The sequence below is a fragment of the Vombatus ursinus genome, unplaced genomic scaffold (genome assembly GCF_900497805.2).
Source record: "Vombatus ursinus unplaced genomic scaffold, bare-nosed wombat genome assembly UNPS02014941.1, whole genome shotgun sequence".
NCBI lineage: Eukaryota > Metazoa > Chordata > Mammalia > Diprotodontia > Vombatidae > Vombatus > Vombatus ursinus.
In genome coordinates, this window is record NW_020954719.1 from 5,110,266 (window position 1) to 5,132,799 (window position 22,534).

At 45.8% G+C, this 22,534-nt stretch overlaps 2 protein-coding genes across 3 annotated transcripts in view; one reads left to right on the plus strand and one right to left on the minus strand.

The window, feature by feature from the left end:
- The first annotated feature begins 279 nt into the window (after window positions 1-279).
- Window positions 280-7,160, plus strand: SLC48A1 (solute carrier family 48 member 1). Its single transcript, XM_027844475.1, has 3 exons — window positions 280-490; window positions 4,884-5,051; window positions 5,755-7,160. The coding sequence occupies exons 1-3, from the start codon at window positions 355-357 to the stop codon at window positions 5,889-5,891; spliced, it is 441 nt and encodes a 146-aa protein (XP_027700276.1). The 5' UTR covers window positions 280-354; the 3' UTR covers window positions 5,892-7,160.
- A 1,770-nt stretch (window positions 7,161-8,930) lies between these two features.
- HDAC7 (histone deacetylase 7) overlaps window positions 8,931-22,534 on the minus strand; it is a 49,884-nt gene continuing 36,280 nt past the window's right edge. For both annotated transcript variants that reach the window (XM_027844452.1, XM_027844453.1), the window contains exons 17-26: window positions 22,072-22,179; window positions 20,572-20,627; window positions 20,220-20,307; window positions 17,768-17,887; window positions 13,463-13,560; window positions 12,439-12,557; window positions 11,761-11,894; window positions 11,480-11,564; window positions 10,346-10,484; window positions 8,931-10,094 (exon numbers count right to left, since the gene is read on the minus strand). In XM_027844452.1, the coding sequence (XP_027700253.1) occupies window positions 10,046-10,094; window positions 10,346-10,484; window positions 11,480-11,564; window positions 11,761-11,894; window positions 12,439-12,557; window positions 13,463-13,560; window positions 17,768-17,887; window positions 20,220-20,307; window positions 20,572-20,627; window positions 22,072-22,179 (996 nt within the window). In that variant the 3' untranslated portion in view covers window positions 8,931-10,045. The remainder of the gene's footprint in view (window positions 10,095-10,345; window positions 10,485-11,479; window positions 11,565-11,760; window positions 11,895-12,438; window positions 12,558-13,462; window positions 13,561-17,767; window positions 17,888-20,219; window positions 20,308-20,571; window positions 20,628-22,071; window positions 22,180-22,534) is intronic.

Consider the following 22,534-nt stretch of genomic DNA (forward strand, 5'->3'; position numbering starts at 1 on the left):
TGCAGTTCCTAAAAACTGCGTGCCCGGGTACTTGGACTGGCTATAGGGCCCCCGCCGAGTTTCCGCTGCGGAAGAGCACGGGTTTGAGGTTAAGCCTGGCGCGCGGCCTCCGGCCAGCGAGGGCGCTGTTGCAGCGGGCTGCCCGGCCCAACGCGGCTCCGCGAGTTCCCGGTGATGGGGATGGGGTTGGGGCGGGCGCGGGGGCGGCCGCGGCCGCGAGGGAGGAGGCGGAGCCTCGGGGCTAGCGTGACCGCCGGGTGTAGCTCCCCGCCCAGCTCGGCACCTGAGGCTTCGCAGCTTGGCTCCCCTCTTACCGCGCCGCGGCGCCTCTGCCGGTTTCCCGCAGCAGCCCCCATGGCCCCGTCCCGGCTGCAGCTCGGCATCCGCACCGCCTACGCGGCGGTCGGCTGTGTGACGGGTCTCTCCGCCTTCCTCGTCTGGACCTTCGTTTTCCCCCAGCCTGGGACCGCCGCTATGGGGGGCCTCGCAGGTACCCGACGGGGCAGGCGGGTGGGCCAGGGATGGGGACCCTTACTCGGCCTGAAGCTCTTCGCTCCCCCCGGCCCTCTGTGCCAGGGCGCCCTCGCCCTCGAGGAAGGATGGAGGTCATCTTTCTCCGCTCCTCTGAGCACCCAGGACCCCTGGGGCATCATGGGAGGGCTCATTTGCATACATCTGCATAGCTCCCCTGGCTCGCGCCCTGACCCTTGGGATCTCGCTCTTCTGCCGCCTCCTGCACTTGGATGAGCCGGACCCCGCCTTGTGCAGCAGGTCGCTGGCCTTCTCCACCATCCCATCCCACGCCCGCCTGCGTTTTAGGCTTAGCCTTAACAGCTGCTCTTAGCTAACCGGGGACCTGAAGTGGCGAGGGCTTCTGGCACCTCTTTATTATTTGGTTTTTTCAAACCTTATGTAGATTTTGTCTATCCACCGGAACTACTATTTTTCTCTTGGGGGCTTAGGTCTGTGACAGTAAACTGTCAAAGTGAGGCCTTTCCTGGGGATGATACCACGGGGAGAGGGAATTAGGCAAGTTCTTTCTGGATTTAGAAATGCCCACCTGGCGTCCAGGCCGTGCGGGTTGTCAGTTCAGAGTTGCCCAAGAATGTGGTAGGGTCCCTTTCTTGAACCCAAGAGTAACACAGTACTTCTTTCCCTCTGGAACTCTGGTTAGCTCTGTTGACCTTGCTTATTGAGGTGGATCCCTGTGCAAAGAAAAGGGGTGGGGGGGTGGTGCCCCGGTGTGGTAAGAAAATCGGAAGGCCCTACATAACTCCAACTTAATGGGAATGTTGGGCAGCTGACTTTACCATTGTGTCTGTTTCTTCATCCGTTAAAGGAGGATTGCACCACCCACTTTATCTTAATGGAGGATAAAATAAGATTATCTATGGGAAGACACTTTGAACAAAGAAAAAACAAAATGTAAAGGTGCTATAATAACTTTGATTATGAATACTCAGATGCTGTATCTGAGAGGTCTGAATGTCAATCTAATGAAAAATGTGCTCTGAACTTTTCCCCTTTGCCCATGAATCTGCAACTTGATTTAAAAGAGTTGCAAAGGAGAATCAGCTATAGGGTGATGAGATCTATGGGAGGGAAATCAGTTTCTAGCAATAGGGCAAGATCTCTAAGTATATCTGCCTCATCCCTTAAAAAGGGCCTGATGGACAAGGATCTAAAAGTTACTTAGCTGAGAGACCTTAAGCAAGTCAGTTAACTTCCTTAGGCCTTAGATTTTTCATTTTTAAAATGAAGGAATTGGACTAGATGTCTGAGGTCCCTTCTTATGATATAATTCTAATACCCACACTCAAGATTTTTAATATCTTAATATCTGCAGAAAAGAGTTTCTAGTTTGTACCTTGTACCCAAATCATAAAAGGCAGAAGTGGGGCCCTAGGAAATGCTTTGACTCTCCCAGCAAATGAGTCTCTGGGATTATAAAATCCACCTTAATGTTATAGGTGTTTGCCAGTATGTCTAGTGACCCATAATTGGGCACTGGGAGAAGCTGCTTCTTGATAGTATTTGCATCCCATTATCCCTCTTTGCCTCCTAGATGTTAAGAGCCTTAAGGATGAGGGTAACCTCTGGGTCATCTTTGGAACAAAAGAAATTATATAGCTAGCCCCTTGACTTGAGATCACATGGCTTCTGACACTTGTGCTGAGTCATAGGAGAAAAGCTCCAGCTTTTTTTTTCCTCCTTCCCCATGTCCAGTGGTGCTGGCATGTGAAGCTATCTGGGCATGATACCAGAGAGCAATAAGGGAGTCTTGCCAGGCAGCATAGTAATGGAAGGACTCAGCTCCTGAGCTCGGTGGCATTGACCAAAAAGGGTTCAGCCGGAGTGAAGGGCCAGGGCCCATTTTTTGGGGCCTGCTTCAAATCTGTAGGCAGAAAACATACTGAGGTATGGTTTTGTTTAGAAAGAAAAAAAAATCAGGTTCTCACTCTAACATAAAAAAAAGAATAAACATTTACAAATGATCCTTTGGATTTAATGTATTGGGGGCTGAACTTGGCAATACCATGTGTCCCTGGGTCACATCTTCCCCACCAGGGGTGCTGGAGGGCAGTGGTTCTGGGAGAATATGATGTGCCAGGTTTGTTGCTGGGGTCCTATTTTGATGCCCATACATACATTTTTTCTGATGGGTCAGATCTGTATTGAGTCGTATGTGTGCTAATGCTTCCCATTGATCAACCTGTTTTTTGTCTTGAGGATAATTTGTCAGTTACCATGTTTTCCCTTGTGCACACAGCTTTTCTGTCCATATGTATATGCCTAGGATGGGCATTTTTACCTATGATACAGTATGGGTTCCTGTGGAAGTTTCCTCACTCAGGTGAAGTGGAGCAGTTTGGGAGGGGGAGATACCGATGGCTTTTGTCTCTTTTTATGTTGACTTTTTGCCTCTTTTATACTTTAAGAAATGAGTGTTGGGAAGGCTGCAGAGGAGGTGGGTGTCATCTTCTTTCCTCTTTTCCCCTTTTTAAAGTTCATGTCCCATGAACTCCATGGTCAGCATCTCCATTAGTCCCTTACTTAGCAGTTTCTAGTTCCAAAAAACACTTGAGTCATGGGAGAGCAGCTCTCATGTCCTCCCAGGCTCTCTAACCTCTGCTGGAAAACTTGGAGTTGTTGACTGGATTCCTCCTTTGGAATCACATCCTTTGTGAATCTCTTCTGACCACGAAGGAGAATATCCCTGAAATGGTGGTCCATTGACCCAAATAATGTTCTTTTTCTGAAACAGTGTTGATGGCTTGGTAGAGAAATGCCAGGTCTGAGTCTAGTCTGAATTTCAGTTGTAATACTCTTATAGTTCCTCTTTCCTGGCCTTATCTGCATCTAGCGCTTCTTGGTGGCAGTAGAGGGGTACTAATTTGTGGCCTTGGCTACTAACTGGCCTAGTGACTAGAACTCTACCTCAGGTGTGAAACTTCCTTCTCTAAAGGTAATGAAACTCTATGGGAATCTAGTAGCCTGGATGGCTCTGCCAAGACCTTGCCTGTCTTCTTTTCCTCTGTATTTTAAAATTATTTTTTATTATAAGCAAACATCAACAAACATGAACATCTCACTATTCGATGAAAAACAAAAATGTGGATTGTATATGAAACTCCTTTTAGGTAAAATTCTAAAAAATTATGTGTGGTTTTTTGTTTGGTATAGTTCAAGTTTAATATGGTAATTTCAGTATTATTCTGCTTGTCTCCTTTTGAACTTCCTTCTGTTTTCTTCTATTTGTTTTTTTAATGATTCATTGGTTTTTCTTTTTTGTCAGTATCACTATCAAATCCTTTTCCACTCTTTCCACTACCTCCCAGCACAAAGGAAAATAAAAGCCCTCCCTTGTAACAGACTCACCCCTTAGCTATCTGTGGAAATGGTGTCTCATTGTGTACCTCTCATCCATCCCACCTCTTTCACATCAGTTTTCTGGAGTGAAGATTGGTCATTGAATTGATCAGAGTTCTTAAGTCTTTCACAGCTGTTTTTCTTTACAATGTTGTAGTTAGTGTATAAATTTTTCTTTCCCCATGTCTTTGATGGCTACAGAACTCTGGGGCCTTAATCACATTCTGAGGATTGTTGCTAAGCAACTGGCACTGGCTGGCACAGAATGATCCTGTTGTGTTGGCCGGTTGGCTACTGTCATCCTAAGGAAAATGCCTCCCCAGGCCCTGAAGGACAGGTTCAAAGAAAGGTGGTGGTAGTGTGTGTGGGCATGGGCCCATCTTTTCTTTCCCAAATTCCAACCCTAGCCGTCTCTCCAAGTATTGAAGAGGAGCCCTGTAAGATATGTGACCTGAACTATTCAGACCTGTCACTTCTAATCTTTGAGAGAGGCAAGCCCAGGGTTTATTTGACAGGCTGAAGTCAGGAAATTTAGTGAGAGCTTCCCATGAAATGAGCGCGTGCGTGTGTGTGCGCGCGTGTGTGATAGAGCTGAGGAGTGGGCTCTTAGAGGGAGCGTGGATTTCGGGTTTCTGTCCCACAAGTGTTGTGACGGTCATTAGTGAGGCCCCTGGAGGAGTAGGTACTGGTGTTAGGAGTAGTTTTTGAAGGGAAGGGAACCTGGAAGGTTTTAGAAAAGAAAAGGAAGGTGGTGTGAGGTCCCAAGGGGCAGAAAAGGGAGAGGCACTTAGCCAGAGCTTCAGGGTCTCCAAATAAGCCTAATCTCTAGGGCTTTCCTCTTTTAGAGATAGTGAGGCTAAAGGGGCTTGTCTTCTGCTACTTCAGGTAGTGGGAGTTGGCCTGGCTACTGCCCCCCTTCAAGAATACCTCCTGCCCATACAGGGCTGCCTGTGGATCTGTGGTCTTCAGCTTCCTGTAAGGAGGGCCAGGCTGACGCTGTGCCCCTTCTCCAGGTGTGCTGGCGCTTTGGACTCTGACGACACATGTGATGTACATCCAGGATTACTGGCGCACCTGGCTCAAGGGCCTTCGATGCTTCCTCCTCGTGGGTATCTTCTTCTCCACTGTCTCCATCACCGCAGTCTGCACCTTCCTCGTCCTGGCCATCACTAGGCATCACGGTGAGGGCCTGGAGTCCGGGAGGGTATGCAGCTGGAGTGAAATGGGTATAGGGAAGAGGTCAAACAGGAGGAACGCTGTAAGACCAGATTCAAGACAAACCATGTGTCAAGCAGCAGTGTCAAGTAGTGTCTGTGGTACCCCTTGACTGGGTAAAAACTGAATTAACAGAGAATTGATAAGTTTGTCTTGAGCTTAAAGCACATTCCACTCTCCTGAGATTATTGGGGTGTGGTTGTTCTGCAGTATAATAATGCACATTTATGTGCTGCTTTAAGGTCTGTAACACATGGGTTTGTTCCCTTGATGCAATCCAGTACTAGAAAACAAGGTTTGGGATAAATATAAGGTAGGGTGACTCAAGCATGGTAACCCCAGACTTAAGGATAAAGAGCTATAACTGGCCAGCCTCAGATCCATCTTCCAGTTGCCCGAATCATCTTTACTAACCCAGCCTCTCCATCACACTTTGTCCCTACCCTCTTTGTCTGGACCAGAAAATACTCATCAGATTTGGGTCTTCCTGTTGGGTTGGTTCCAAGACATAAAGGGCATCATGCAATAGGATCTGGGGAGGGGTTGTCTTTTGCCTTGTATACAATGGCTCCCCTGTTCTTAAGTGTTGGCAGACAAGATAGCATTATGAGACAGGACCTAAAGTCATCTTTGGATCTCTTGTAACCATCCTTTCCTTGCTTCCTGCAGGCTTGACAGATCCCACCAGCTACTACCTCTCCTGTGTATGGAGCTTCATCTCCTTCAAATGGGCCTTCTTGCTCAGCATATATGCCCACCGCTACCGAGCCGACTTTGCTGACATCAGCATCCTTAGTGACTTCTGACCTTGATTACTTAGCCTCCCAAGTGGGGTGGTTCTTAGTGTTTGGACTCAACCTCTGAGAAGCAGAGTGGTTATTTCTGTGCTCCTGTTGGGGGCTCAGGAACCATGGCAGAGGATATGCTGGTGGTGGTGGTTGGGGGGGAGGGGCAAGGAGGAGGGTCTCCTAGGACACTTTTCCTCACCATGTGAGCCTTATTTGTTTTTTAAGGTCCCTGGTGTGGGAAAGGCCTTGCCACCCTGCTTCCTGGCTTATCTAGGGAGGGAATGCTTTGTACTTTTTCATATGGATCTATTTTCTTATCATGAGGTAAGCCCTTTTAAAGTGGGGAATGAAGCAACAGGGTTAGAAGAAGTCTGTGGACTTGTGTTGGGGGCAAGGGTCAGGAGATGGGTGGAGAGAGAGGTAGTTCAGGTTGCTTCTATCACCAAGCTTGAAAAAGTCCTCCCGTTACTTTTTATAAGGGCAGGATTGGGCCTGAAGAATATTTTGTCAATGAAGCTATGGGGGGTTCCTGAGAGAAGACTCTTCCCAGCTCCCCCCATTCCCTGTCCCCAAGAAGAGCCTACATTTGGCTTTACTCTTTCCCTGTGTCTTGGGGAGTGGACAAAAGGCTGTTTTCCTCCTTTAGGCTCCCATAGGGTTTTCCCCTCTCTAGGGACCCTGGGGTTAGGCAATAATCCTGTAGCCCAGGGCAGTGCTCTCTCTCGGGAAACCTGAAATGGACACAGATGTATTGGCAAATGCTAAAGAGATTTGGGAAGGTGGCAAAATAGCTCAAGCTGGGAGGGATGTTTTTTCCGGGTCAACCCACATGTGCACATACCACCTTACACCCTCATCTATTCTCCATCCAGTCCTACCTAGGCCACCTTCCTGGGGCTGAGATTGGGGCAGGGGAGGATGCACAGTATTGCAGGAGAGGAAGCTTTGGAGACAGCATTGGGGCTAAACCTCTAAGGTGGAATTCTCCCCCTAGCTTACCACAGGTCCTCTGCTTTCTTTCCTTCCTCTAGTGCTTTTATCTTTTTGCCCTACTTCTGAACAAAATTATCTGCTTTCTAATGCTGTGCCCTGACCCAGGGGCCCTTAATAAGTTCTAAGGGTCTGCTGTTGCATTTTTACATCGTACTGGCATTGTGCATGCTTCAGTTTTTAGCTCTTTCCTCCCCATTCCTCAAACTAGTTCTTGTGCCCTCCCCAACCTCAGTCATATTCCCATGTCACTGTCACTTTAACAAAAATACAACAAACAGCTGCTTTATCACTGAATGGCCTCTGGGTGTCACTTGTGTGTTGGAGAGCTCCAAAGGGGACTTGAGGGTAATGCAGAATAAAGAGACTGCTGGCTTTCTACCCTCAAAGGGCAGAGGAATGGGAGTCATCAGAGGCTGGGGGCTTATCCTTATCCCCTCATAGATCCTTATCTGTTGCCAAGTAGAGGGAAAATCAGGCAAGGATATTTATGGCTTGGAGCATAAAGTAGCTAGGTGGTACAGTGAATAGAGCATTGGCTCTGGAATCAAGAAGACTCAAGTTCAAATCCTGCTGCATACACCTCCTAGGCGTGTGACTCTGAGCAAGTCATTTAACTTCTTCCTCATTTGTAAAATGGGGATAATAATGCCACCTACCTCTCAGGTCAGTTATGAGAATAAAATGAGATAATATTTGTAAAGCACTTTGTAAACCTCAAAATGCTACATAAATGCTAGTTATTAGTAGAAAGGGAAGGGAACAAGCACTTATTAAGCACCTATTATGTACCAAGCACTGTGCTAAGCACTTTACAAATATTATCTTATTCAAACTTCACAACAATACTGTGAGGTAGGTGCTATTATTATCCCCATTTTACAGATGAGGAAAGTGGGTCAGACAAAGGTTTAAGTGACTCTCCCAGGGTCACACAACTAATGAGTATCTGAGGCTGGATTATAATTCAGGTCTTCCCGACTCCAGGCCTAGCACTCTATCCACTACTCCATGGAGCTGCCTATATTACATGATGATAACATACATTATTGTATATATTATCAACATACTTTATTCTAGACATATATTATTAAATTTTAACATATTATTAGGACCATAGTAGCCTGGGCCTATCATGGTGCCCATTATTTGTTCTTCATTCTCAAGGGGCCAGAAGAAGAAGGGGAAAGGAAGAAAGAAGTAGGGCTTTTCAGCTCCTAGGGTGGAGGAAGGATCTCTGCCTCACCTTCTTACCTCCCCAGCAGGTTTATGTGCAGTTAGGAACGATATGCACCAGAACTAACTTTGTAACTTACAGTCCCCCCCACCAGGCTGAGTGCCCCACAGGGCTTAGGCCCATGGTGACTGGCAGCATTTAATTTCTTTACTTAATGCAGTGAGCTTCCAAGAGCCACTGCCTTACCAGTTTTTTCTTTGTACTTCAGGCACATAATAAGCACATAAATAATCAGCCCCTCCCTGACACAGCACTCCGTATATGGAATAATGTTTGGTCAAACACATACAAGATATAGGGGAAATGCTGATGTCTCTAGATTATGGAGAGTCCACCTTCCTCTGGCACAGCGGACCAAGCATTGGTTTTTGGAAATAGAGGTTCTGGGTTCAAATCCTAGCTTTGCCACTTACTACTGTGTGACATTGGGAAAGTCACTTAAGCTCTGGACTTATGTTCCTCACCTGTAGAATGAAGGGACTAGGCAAAGATACCTTCCAGCTGTGGGTCCAAAAAAGCTGACAGAACTCCTTTCAGAAAGATGGACTGGCACTGGCATCCACAGATTGGGGGAAAGTGGGAGTAGAAGGGAGGAACTGGTTAAGCAAAGATTGGAACCAACCTGGGTATTTCCAGAAAGGCAAGTGTGAATGAAGAACAAGGGCAAGAATCGCCACAACATCTCCAGATTCTCTCTCTTCTGTGTCTGGCCTAGATCTCTACTCCCATGTACATATTCACACGTGTGAGAATATGCATACTTAGGCACTTTATGGGCATATCATGCACACACTTAAACCAATTCACCACTAGGAGGTCTTTGTCTTACGCAGTTTTAAAGCAAATAAACATTTATTCAGATTTTTCTTTTTCTTTTTTCTTAAACAAAAACATGCACATACACAGGAGTTTTGTGGCGGAGACATACATGCGCACACACACACAAATACTTCTGGCCCCAAGCTGGAGCTAGGAAGCCCCTGTGCTGATGTCCCCAGGAGCAGCCCTTCTCACTGGCCCACATCTTTACTTCACCTCCTTCCCTTTAGCTAAGGCAGTTGCATGTGGGGACAGGGGATGCAAGCCTTAGGATGGGAAAACTAAGGCTCCCTCTAAGTTATGTTGTATCCCAGAGAGAAGATAAGGGAGTTGGCACCATCTGCTTGGGGGAGCAACGGGATGGGGGAGAGGGACAGCATGCTCACTCCCCAGGATACTGAGATGGTTGAATCAAGGTGTACACAGTACAGGCACTGACGATGGGGGTGGGGTGGAGAATTGTCTAACTAGCAACTCTTACCAGATTGTGCTATGTCTTAGTGCCTGGCAAGGGCATCCCTGAAAGCCCAGTAAGTTTGGGGTGGAGAGGGGTAGTAGAGAGATGACAGGATATCTAATCATGTACAGGGAAGAGGAGACCCCTGGAGGCCTCACGATGGACCTGTCTTCTCTTGAGCTCAAACTTCAACAATGATTGAGATTTCACATTTCCATACAGACCTGGAGGCTCTGTGGCAGAGGGGCTGGGGTCCCTTGGGTGGAGATAGTGGTTAGGGGTAGGTTGAGACATGGGAGCCAAGGCTCTTGTCAGACTCCTAGAGAAAAGTGGTCTTCTCCTGTGGGCCAGAGGTCCTAGTAGGCCATGCTCCAGAGGGCTAGAGGAATCTGCCCTTGGAGGGGTCCAGGGGTGCGGCAGTGGCTGAACACCACTCCCTTATCTCTCTAACTTAGTTTCTTTCTGGAGACTTTTCCCTGTTCCCCTCCCTAGGGCTTGGGGATACTCCCAAGTTGTGTGGGGTGACCGTCAAGGGAGGAGTAGGGCTGGCAGGCTTCAGACCAGGACCCTTATAATCTGAAACCTCAAGGACTAGACACAGTGGCCACTGGTTAGAAGATCTAGGTCTGAAGGGCAGGAGTGGATGATGGATTGGTTTGTCCTGAAGCCTTAGAGATTCATAGGCTCCTCCTCTTCCTCCATCAGCTGCTCTGAGGGCCTGGTTTGGGAGGGAGAAGAGGCAGAAATTGGCTAGAGTTAGAGAACTCAGAGAGGGAAGGCTGAGGTCAGCGGGAGACCCTGCCATCTCTGAGTTAGGCACTGAAAATAGAAGGAGAAAAGCTAGCAAAGGTTAGGACTGATAGAGTCTAGGTGTAATCAAGAGAGAAGACTGGAGGGCTGTAAATAATACAGATAGATTCCAAAGTCCAGACTAAAGAGGCTGTTGGGGGTACAGAGTAGGGGAGTTACCTCTTTTCTGCCAGGATGCCCACGGAGAGTGAGGCCAGTGCTGACACTGTCTCCACTTCTTCTGTGTCAGCCATTGTCACCGAGGGGACCCAAGAATCTGGACTGGAAGCCAACCATTGCATCGAACCCCAATACTTACCTGAAATAAGAGACTGAGTAAGATTCAGGATTGATTCTACATATCCTGATCATGAGTATGGAAACACATCCAGGGGCTAGGTGTCTTGAGTTCTGCAGAAAAAGGTCTGTAGCTTCAGACATTAACATAAGCTAGTCCTCAGCTCACTCTTTCCTCCCCTTAAATTCCACACGTGCACCCATTTTGCACTGCTTCCCAGCTCCCAGATAAGATTTGCAATGAAAGCAAACCTAAGAAACTATAAAGAAAAGCATGGGCACAGGTTCAGAGGTTGATGGGACCGGAAATGCCAATGTGGAAAAGTGTGAGTGACAGAGAAGGTATCGGTTCTTAACACAGAAGTGACAATGTGGCTTGGGCTCCTGTGCCTGTTCAGCGTAATGGATTCAGAGGGGCCTCCGTAACCTTTCCAGCTTTGTAAGGTTCGTGTCCTTTCCTGCTTCAGGCCTGGGACTCGGGTAAATCTGTCCAGGATATGCTTTCCCAAAGCCCCTTGTACTGCAGCTGAGAAGGCTGCCCTGTTGCCCTATCCCCACCCTTTTCTAGGACTCTTCCTAAAGGCAGCAATGGGTCAGCTTGTGGACTTCAATACCTATAGTACATGTTTTGGAAACATGTTGGGGAAATGGATTGGTCCTTAACTCCCCGAATCTACACATTACATACACTTTTGAAGTCCCAGGAACATTTACACATCAATTCCCAAATCAGGCAGGACCTAGGACCCTTGTTAAAAGGTCTAAGCTCTGGCTAATTGACGCAGGAGTACTTGCCACCAGAGGCATAGGAGAGCCTCCACTGAGTGCTAATTTGAGGGAATGTGTAGATCACACCATTATTTTTGGGTAGCCTTGGGGGAACCCTGTACTGTGTTCCATTGTCTAGTACCTACAGCCCTAGCAAAACTCCCATGGAATGGGTCCCTGCATGAGAAGGTTGATTTTTATGCCCTCTTTGACCTTCTTAGAGGGCTGTCCTATCATCTCTTTACTCACTGTGCACCCGGATCACAGCTTCCAGGGATCGAATAGCATTTAAGTTGGGTTTCTGTTTCCAGCTCTCCTCAGAGAGGGGATCCACCTATAGGAAATGTACATACCAATCACCTACAGGGTCCAGATACCTTACCCTGCCCCCATACCTAGAGCCTCCTGGGTTCTTGGCCTTGACCTGGACTGCAGATGCAGTCCCCTTTCAGATTCCAGTCATCCCCAGTTCTATGCCTTAAGAACCTATCTTCTCCTCTGCCCCAGATGGGTGTGGAGAAGGGTCTCACCTTGTTACCTAGCAGGGCAGTCACACAGGCTTCAGAGGCATCACAAATGGCTGTGAGATCATGGCCACCCTCCAAGGCCAAAACCACGGCTCCTCCTGCCAAGCTCATCAGTTGCTGTGTCATGTACCCAAAACCTGGGATAGGAATGGATGAAGACATGGAAACAGAGGCTTCTTCTGCCTCTGTCGCTTCCCTGCTTGACTATTCCCACCACTGCCATGGGACCTTTGTTCTCTAAGATGTCTCCTAATTATCACTGTCCCCCAGGGCCGAGCTGGCTCCCCCAACCTTGTGACTGCCTCCTAAGGGCTGCCAGTTCAACCTGGGACACACATCCTTGGGAGATGGCTTTATTGCTGATTTGTTTCAACTGCCAGATTGTGGCCTGAATCCCTCCTAGGGATTAGGGCAGTGACTAGTGCCCATAGTTTTATAGGATGGATAGAAAAGATGAATTGATAAGAATAGGTCTTGGTTAACAGGTCACTAGGATGCTTGGGGGACTTGATCCTAAAATTTCCCCTAACCTCGAGTGTGACAAATTCATCATGCTCATAGGCACAAGCTGACCAAGGTCATATCCCTTCTCCCACTTCCCACTTTTTATGTTTCAGTCTCAGGATGAACAATGTCTTCTTCCCGGTGTAAAAGTCAGTCACCCCTTGAGAATCTTCTTACACTTGGCAGAGACATGGTAGCCTCCCAGAGGTGGGGGGTGGCCATCTGCAGCATCAAACCCAGCTGACACCAGGACCAGGTCAGGAGAGAATTCTCGGGCAATAGGCATCACAACTGTTCTGTGGAAGCACATCATATTCTCAGGAACCATTTGGAAAGGGTGATATTGGGGTGCAAAGGGGGACATTACCGGGGCAAGGGGCAATATGGAGCCTCAGAACTGGCTAAATTTGGCCCTAGTGACCAGGACCATGGGCCCTATAGCTCACACAAATATTAGATTCTCCCAACTGAGAAAAAGTCCAAAGCTTTTGAGGGTAGGTTTTCCCTCCCACTCTCCCATTGTCAGGTCGTCCAAATATGTCTCTCTTTCTCCCTTCACTAAGCTTGGCCTATCCTATTCTTAAATAGATTTTTTTTAAAATTTAGTCATTCCTGGGGCCTTTTTTTTTTTTTTTTGATGAGTCAATCAGGGTTAAGTGATTTGCCCAAGGCCACACAGCTAGTAAGTATCAAGTATCTGAGGTCGGATTTGAACTCAGGTCCTCCTGACTCCACAGCTTTATCCACTGTGCCACCTAGCTGCTACATCCTAGGGCCTTTTACAACGTGCTAAATTCTCCATTCTTAAATATCCTATACTTCCAACAACCAAGGGACTGTAAAATTCTTCCTCAAAGCTCATTTCCTTCACAAAGCCTTTTCTGACTAACCCTACCCACCTCTAATAGATAGCTCTTAATTTTCATGAGGAAACTGAGGCTGAGAGAGGTTAACTGACTTGCTCAGGATCACACAGTTACTAAATGTCTGAGGCAGGATTTGAATTTAGGTCTTCCTGACTCCAGGTCTAGCGCTTCATCCTCTGGGCCACCGAGCTGTCTCTATACAGTGATTGCTCAGTAGGTTTGCCTGTCTAACCTGGAGCTGTTGGAGGAAGAGGCAAGAGAGGGAGGTCTGTTTCAACCTGTCTTTATTTTATCTCCCAAACCTCCTTAGAAATCCTGTCACTCTGAAAACTGACCTGAAGGCTGCCAGGTATTCAGGATCTCCCATGGGTGGGTCAAGGCCTCCAGCCCAGGCAACATTGATGTTGAAGCCTTCTCCATTGCCAGCCCCGACCTGCAACACAGGGAGGAGAAAGATAAAAGGAATCAAAGGGGCATCAGAGACTCAGTGTTGGAAAGAATTTGAGAGACCGTCTAGTTTAATCCTCTTAGGAAAGAAAACTAAGGTTAATTAATTGGGACTAGAACTCAGGTCCCCTGGTTTTTAGTCTAAGCTCCTGCCAAGCAATTCATGTTGAACTAGACTCTTTAAGCAGAGGACCAATGGTTTCATCCACCACATCAAGAAGGGCAATAACAAACATGGTGTCATCTTTGACTCCTCACTCTCACTCTTCATATCCCACCAGTTGCCAATTTCTGTCATTTCTACCTTACTAACATCTCTTGTTAATATGCCCCCTTCTCTTCTGAAACTACCATTATCCTCTTGCAGGCCCTCATCGCCTCATGCCTGGACTGTTGAAATAGCCTCACTGCCTCAAGTCTCTCCACATTCCAGTCCATCCTCCAATCAGTTGCCAAAGTGATCTTCCTAAAGCACAGGTCTGACTACATCACCCCTCATCCTCACCCCATTTGATAAATTCCTCTGGCTCCCTATTACCTTCAGGATCAAACATAAAATCCTGTTTGATTTTTTAATGCCCTTCATAATCTGATCCCTTCCCATCTTTCCAGTAATTCCCTTCCATGTACTTTGCAATCCCATGACACTGGCCTCCTTCCTCTTCCTCACACAAGACATTCCATCTCCTGACTCTCAATATTTTCACTAGCTGTCCCCCATGCCTGGAACTCTGTCTTTCCTCATCTCCACCTCCTGAGGCTTCGTTAGTTCCTTTCAAGTCTATGTAAAAGTCTCATCTTCTGGGAGAAATATTTCCTAGTCTTCCTTTATCTTAGTCTGTCCATATCTTGTTTGCACACAGTTGTTCGCATAATGTCTATGCCATTAGTCTGTGAACTCTGGGAGCAGGAATTGTTTTTTGCCTTTGTTGTATCTCTAGTGTTTAGCATAGTGCCTAGTACATAGTTGGCACTTAATAAATGATTTTTGACTTGCCACCTACTTGGTAAAGACCCAGAAGAGTAAGTAGTAGTTAAAAATGGGATGTACTTTTGTTCCTCTGTTGATATTGCCTTCCTTTATGCCTCGTTTTATGAGATACCCCTGTTCCTGAAGAATGGCAGATAAACTGAATATTTTTACTGTACTAGGGCAGCAGCTTGTGATTTAAAGAAATCCTGGGGGGCAGCTAGGTGGTGCAGTGGATAGAGCACTGGCCCTGAAATCAAGAAGACCTGAGTTCAAATCTGGCATCACATTAGCTGTTTGACCCTGAGCAAGTCACTTAACCCTGACTGCCAGAAAAAAAAAGAAAAGAAAAAAAAATCCTGAAGGGATGACATGAAGTGTGGTGGCGAGAGCACTGGACTTCATGTCAAATGATCTGGATTTGAGTCCTGATTCTGCTACTATGTGATTCTGGGCAAATCATATATTTGGGCTACAGTTTCCTCAAATGTAAAATGAAAAGATTGGACTAGATGATCTCTAAGGTCCCTCCTGGTGCCACATAATTTGTTTGGTTCCATGTAATTTGTTTTGTGTGACAAAGTAAAGTCTGATGATAGAAACAGACACCTCCTAATTTGTCAATTTTTAAATTCTGATTTTGCATATTGAGTTTTCTTAAAGTGGGACATTCCCATATTAAGTTGTGGCAGGTGCTATCAGTGACATAGGTCTGTTCCTTCCCCTCAAACAGCTCTCCAAATTAGGGCTATAACTCAATGACAGAGCTTCTTTAGAGGATGAAACTGAGGAGGGAGCAGCCCAAGCAGTACAGATAAACATTTGAGGAATTAGAATCAGACAGTAGGGAAGGAATGAAATCCCAGGCACATTAGAAAAGAGAATGCCTCTGATCCAAAGATGGTGGTGGTGTTACATATTCAGTTTCCAAGAGCTGCCAACTATTAACTTCCAAACTTTCTCTTTCTATTCCCCTTCCCCCACCCCCCACTAGATGGCCACTTCTCATCCTTCATCAAAAAAATCAAAGAATCCACTGTGGGATCCTTCTTCTTTGCCTGACTCTTCAAGACCTCTCTGCAACATTTCTCATTCTCTCCTCCTTTGCCCTAGTCTCTGAGGAAGAGGTGGTTCTTCTCCTTGCTAAAGCCAAGCACACTACTTGTGCCTTTTCTCCCATGCATTCTTTTTTCTTTTCTTTTTTTTTTGTGTGAGGCAATTGGGGTTAAGTGACTTGCTCAGGGTCACACAGCTAGTGTCAACTGTCTGGTCTGAGGCCGCATTTGAACTCAGGTCCTCCCAACTCCTGGGCCTGTGCTCTATCCACCAAGCTGCCCCGATCCCATCTATTCTGTTCTTCTGTGAGAGCTTGCCCTTTTTATCAGTCTCTTTCCTTCTCTTATCTTCAGTTCCTTCTTATCCCCTGGTACATTTCCTCCTAAGTTATCTCCATCCTTAAAAGGCTTTCACTTGACCTTGCCATGCCCTTGAGCTGTGGTCCTATACATCTTTTCTTCCTTTCACCTGCTCTTTAAACTCAGCCATTTCTAATGTTATCTAAGGTTATCACTGTCCTTCCATTCACCCAGTTGCACACCACCAGAATCGTCTTTCACTCTTTCCTTTCCCTCACTCTCCATATCCAATCAGTTGCCAAAACTGGATGATTCTTCCTCTTCTGCCTTCACAACTTCTCTTGCATCTGTCTCCTCTCTACTCAGATGACTCTTAGTCTAGTTCAGGCTCTCATCACGTCTTGCCTCGACTATTGCAAAAGTCTCCTACTAGGTGTCCATTGTCTCTGCCTTCTGTAATCCATCTTCCATACAATTGCTAACATAACAAATCTAAAACACAGATGTGACCATGTCACTCTCTTGCTCAAGAAAACTTCAGTGGCTCCTACAAAATACAAACTCCTTAACCTTGCATCTTTGAAGTCCTTCATAGTCTTGGTTTCCATTTACCTTCCCAAACTTATTTCCAATTACTCCATTTCACATATGAAACATTCCAGTCAAACTGGATTACTAACTGTTTCTTGAATTCAACATTTAATTTCCCACCTCTCTGTCTTTGCAGACAGATATATCTCTGCTAGGAATACATTCTCTTCTCACTGATCCCTGTTAGAATCCCTAGCTTCCTTCAGAGTTTAGCTTAGATGCCAACTCCTAATCAAAATCCTTCCTAAGACCCACATCTGCGCTCTCTCCTACCTCAAATTATCTTGTATTTATTTGTACATATGTTGTATCTTCCAATTAGAACAACAGCTTGAAGGCAGAAACTGTTTCATTTTTGTCATTGGCAGTCCTTTGTTCAGTTGTTTCAGTCGCGTCTGACTCTTCATGACCCCATTTGGGAGTTTCTTGGCAGAGATACTGGAGTGGGTTGCCATTTTCTTCTCCAGTTCATTTTACAGATGAGGGAACTAAAGCAAACAGGGTAGTGACTTACCCAGGGTCATGCAGCTAGTAAGTGTCTGAGGTTGGATTTGAATTCAGGTCTTTCTGATTCCAGGCCTGGTACTCTAACCACTATGCCACCTAGCTGCCTTAATATCTCTAGCAGCTAGCATGTAGTAGGCACTTAACAAATGTTTATTGAATTAGACTTAAGTCAACTATTGTACCCAAAGAAACTCAACATACCTGAGATAAGGAGATCATACCTGGGTTTTGGCTGAGACCAGATAAAAACATGGAAAGCCTACCCCAGACTGATCCCTCCTTCTTCACCTCTTGTATCCTTTTTCAATGTTTCTTTGCTGTGCTTGGGCTGCCCCTGCCCCAGTCTCCCTGCTCTAAAGAAACAGGGCCACTGACATATCTTGCTGCCTCAGAAAACCCTTTAAGAATACAGGCACAAGAGATAGAAATTTCTTGTTACTTAGAAAGACTCAACCCAGAGGGTTCTACAGCTTTCCCAAATCCAGCTCCCTAGCAAGGTAATTCTCTATCCTTCTAGTCTCTACCCCCAGGGAGGTGATAATCCCTGGAAAAGGAGTCATTTCTTTGGATTTTCTCCCTTTCTCTCTTTCCCAATCAGTTTATTCTCATCCTTCCATCTCACTGATAGGGCTAGAGTCCTAAGAACTCCAAGGGGTTAAAGACAAGGAAGCTGACTGCCTATAAGAGGATGAATCATCTTGTGTCCACTCCTTTTCGTCAATATTGATAAACCAATAGATGGGAGGAGGGAGAAGGGCTCCAAATGTTACCTCATCAACAGCCCCACTGCCTGGAAAGAAATTGCCATCATCATGTCGATGTAGAGAGATGTAGAGCACGCTGGGGTCCTCATAGAAGGTTTGCTGAGTTCCATTGCCATGGTGAACATCCTGTTTTTGGTGAGATGAGCACAAGTGAGGTAGCGAAGGGTCTAAGAGCTAAATGGAGTGAAGCCTGGGAGAAAGGGATTGTAATTGGGCCAGCAATTTATATGTGATCATTAGAACACACCCCTCACTCAAGGCCATGTGATATAAATGGCTGCCCAATACACCAATGTGGAGAAAGCACCAAGTCTCAGGTACAGAGATAGGGAAGAAGAACAGCTGTAGTTATCACTGACAGAAGCCCTCTTCTACTTTAATCCTAACCCACTGAAAGCAGCTAGCCTATAAAAACCAGCCACAGGGAGGCCCTGACACTGATGACCTGATTCTGACCACCTGTGTCTGCTTAAGCAAAGCAAGTTATTGTTATAAGAAATATTGTTGGGTGTCAGTTAGGATGTTCCCAGGTCATGTGACTCAGGGAAATCCTCACCTGAAGCACTGGAATCCCACTTTCTAATGTCCAAGTCTCTTAGTTGGTGTGTGTCCTTGGGAACCTGTCTAGTTGGGTTCAGGTTTTAGAGAACAATGTTTGTCTATGGGAGTCCAGCAAAGTCAGGAGCCCTGGGGTGGGTGGGTGGTTTCGTTAGTGAATGTCAGAAGGATTAGGGCTGGTCAGCTTCCTACGGATGGTTGCTGCTGAACTCCTGCCACTAAACCTGGGCTCCGTCAGTTCTTGTTTAGAAGTAGAGTTCAGGGGTACCCTTCATCTTAGCTATCCAGGGGGGACCTCTGGCAAAGAAGTCAATACTGAGTTCTGGCTCTACTGCCTAGCATCTAGATGACCATTGACAATTCTCTTAGCCTCTCTGAGTCTCACTTCCATCATCTGTAAAATGGGACTAAGATTATTGGTGCTACAAACTCCTGGGGTTGTTATGAGGAAAGCACTTTGAAACCAGAAAATTCTCTATTCTTAACATCACACCTGGAGGAAGATAAGGGAGAAACACTTGGTGGGCTAAGAATGTTAGACTAAGTCAGAAAACCAGTGCTTTATCACCAGTGATTGATCAATCCTGAGTAAGTCACTATATCCTTCTTGGGCATCAATTTGATTGTCTATATTTATCTCCTTTCCTTTTTTTTTATTTTCCAGTGCTAGAATGGAGCTATAATGAGATCCCAGGAAAGAGACAGTTTAGGCTATAAGGAGAGAGATAACATGAAATAGGCTTTAGAGGAACAACTCTCTTAATGTTGGTGAAAATTCACTGCTACTACTGTTATAAACTGCTGTTAACAGTGGCCGTTATATCAACGTAAGAGTAGGACTTGGGGTGATGGTGGTATTACTCTCATGAGGAGTGGGGGAACTAAGTGAATCACAAGAAAACCTGGAGAAGTAGATACATTCAGATACATATGGACCAGGAAAAACAATCCCACACTGGGCTAAGGCTGTTAGTTACAAATGCTTTGCAAATGAGCTGAGAGCTCATTCCTAAAAGAGAAAACAAGAACTTAACAGACAACATCAATTAGGGAGTGGGAGTGGGGTCAGTTTTACATAGGAGGAGATGAAAGCCTGTTTCTATCTCTGGGAAGGAGACAGGCTCCAGGAAGGATGGTGTTCCTAGTCAAGGCTGCATGACCACTGGAGAAACTAGACCCAGATGCCTAGTTGATGGAATATTTGGGGGAAAAAAACTTAGGTTTCACCAAAGGGTAGAGATCTTTTAGGTGGGGTGGAAGCAAAAGATAGGAAGAGTCTCATAAGCCATGGCAGCCAGTCTATGGTTAGACCAGTTAACCTGGCGTCCATGATTTTTAAAAAAAAATTGATAATTGTATTTCAATATAATTGGTTTTCTTTGTACTCTTAGATATTTTATTTTATTAATTTAAAGATATTGTTCTGAGAAGGGGTCCATGACACAAAAAAGCATACGAAATCTTTGGTTTAGACTATAGATATCATGTGATAAGGATTCTATGTTTTGTAAATCATTTCTAAACTTAAAAAATAGTTTTTTGTTTTCCCTATAAGTTTATAAAAAGGTTTCTAACTAAAAAATTCTACCTTTTTTCAGGTAAGTAAAGGGGCTTAAATAAAGAGATTGGAGTACTCTTAAAGGCCAGTTGTAGGGATGTAGTAACAGTGGTTAAGGGAAGAATGAACACGGGAAAAGGTCTGATTACCAATCTCTTGTTTGCCTCCAGCTTTCTTTAGCCACAACATCTTGGGGTCACAAGCCTAGCTATAGATAGATTAAGAGTGTTTATTCTCTTGAGGCTGTAGCCAGGGGGCACAAGATCTGGCTGCTGCAGTCAGCTCAGGTTTGGGGCCTTCCCAGGTCTAGGAGCTATGTCCAGAGGGAGGCAAAAGACTTACCCAGTCCACAATGAGGATCTTGCTAACCTTCCCCTGCTGCTGTAGCTGCCGGCTTGCGATGGCCACCGAGTTGAAGAAGCAAAACCCCCTGGGAGGAAGAAAGTATTCCTACCAGTTTGATCTCCCCCCGGGTCCCTCCCTCAATGGGGGACATTCATAGTTCACCTGTATGTCTCTTCTAAGGGAGACAGAGAGAGGGAAACTGGGGGCAGGGGTGGCTTGCAAATCTTCTATTTGGTAAATCCCTTGAGGGGCTTATTTGTGTGTATATTCCTGTAGAGATTAACCTATTGCTTCTCTGGGAACTTCCTTACCCTTCCCCCCCACCAGGCCTCCCACACCTAGGCCTTACATGGCAGTTGAATGGTCTGCATGGTGTCCAGGGGGCCGCACTACTGCAAAACCATTCTGGGGACAGAAGAACATTAGTGTTAGCATTACCCAACCAGACTTCTGTCTCACACCTTCCCTACACCAACCTACCTTTCTCTTGTACAAACTGGTCCTAAAGTCCAGGTGCCTGGTTGCTCTCCTTGTGAGAGTTGATGCTTTTCTTTCACCTGCCCCAATTAGGTCAGGAATGACCATGGTCTCCCCAGCCTTGCTTTTCTCCCCAATGATCCACTTATACTATCATTCCCACTGTAACTGTGCTTACCATGACTTGGCCTGAATGTTAACACTTCACCATCTATCAATCAATAAGTGTTTATTAAACGTTTACTATGTGCCAAACATTGTATATAGGAACCTAGGATATAAATAAATAAAAAACTAAGATAGGCTCTGCCTTCAAAGAACTTCCAGTCTAACTTGGTTGGCTGATTTTACTTTGTCATTTTAATTATTTTTCTAAGTTAATAGGTTTGTCTTGGATTCTAAGTGCTTAGAGATAAGGGGCTGCATCAGTGAAGGTCCCCTTCTTTGGTGCTCTGGAGAACCAGGACTAGTGTGAAGGTCCCCTTCTTTGGTGCTCTGGAGAACCAGGACTAATTCTAGGCCAGGCAGGCAGCCTCCTCAAGTACAAAAGTATACTGGGGGTAGGGAGGAGAGGGCTGAGTGCAAAAAGAACACTTTAACTACTTAAATATAATTACATATTTTAATATCCCTAAATTTCATTGTGTGGCACAAAATGTGTGTATATGTATGTGTGTACATGTGTGTGTATGTGTATAATAAATGTAATAAATGAGGTACATTTTCCAAATTTTGTATAGAGAAATTAGGGTTAATGTTGTTAAAAGATTCCTTATATAACCTTCCTTTATTAGCAATCATAGGTTTTAAGAAAGAGAATATAATTTTCAAATTCAGAAAAAAGCAATCCCTACCCAGTCTGTAGGGTAGGAAGCTTAATTATGATTTATAACAACATACATGAACCCAAACACTTATTTGGGTTCTGGTGCCCAGCAATGGGTCACATATAGAAAAAGGATATTTAAAGAATTTGCAGGATCTTAGGGCTGGATAAGAGCTTAGAGAGATGACCAAGTCTAATCCCCGTCATTTTTATAGACACTGGAACTGAGGCCAAGATTGAAACCTGCCTACAGAGGGCTGAGTTGTTTACTCAGCTGGTTAACGGCTATATTTTGGATGGTTGAGATAAGGACCCCCTTAGAGATGACTGGATGTAGTAGTCCACAGTTCTGAGTTCCCCTCCCTACCAAAGAATAGGTGTCCTAGGGTTCAAACCCAATCTTGGATGTGCCTGCCCCCAGTCCCTACCCCAATCCTCCTCAAAAACCCATGATAGATTATAGGGCAACTGCTGGATCTGAATTCCTAAGACACCCTAAACCTGCTTTCCACCCTTCCCTAGCCCTCTTCTACTTTCACCTCCTACCTTTAATTCTCCGGCAGCCACCTTGAAGGCAAGGTCAGTTACGCTTCCAGCAGCCCAGCGGGCTGCATTGGAGGAGTGCAGTTCATTCCAGATTGTATCTGTGTCCACCTGTAGGGGCCAGAGTCACAGCCAATATCACTTAGGGTTCTACAGTTAGTGTAATGGCCTAAGGGCACCCCACAGGACAGGGATCAAAGCAGGCAGTAGGATGGGCAGTGCCCATTCCATGGCAAGAATGCCAAAGGTCAGAGATCTGGGTAGACAGTTCTGCCCCTCAAGGCTGAAGAAGGTCAGTGCCTTGCACTGCCCAGTGATTGGGCCTGTTGAGGCCCTCAAATCCCAATGTACTTTTTCTTTCCCATCTTTAAGTCACTGGAACTAGTTCCAGATTGGCTGGCACATCCTACCATCGACATCATCCCTGCCTCCCCATTCAGGTAAAGGGACATGGCATTACCTGGGT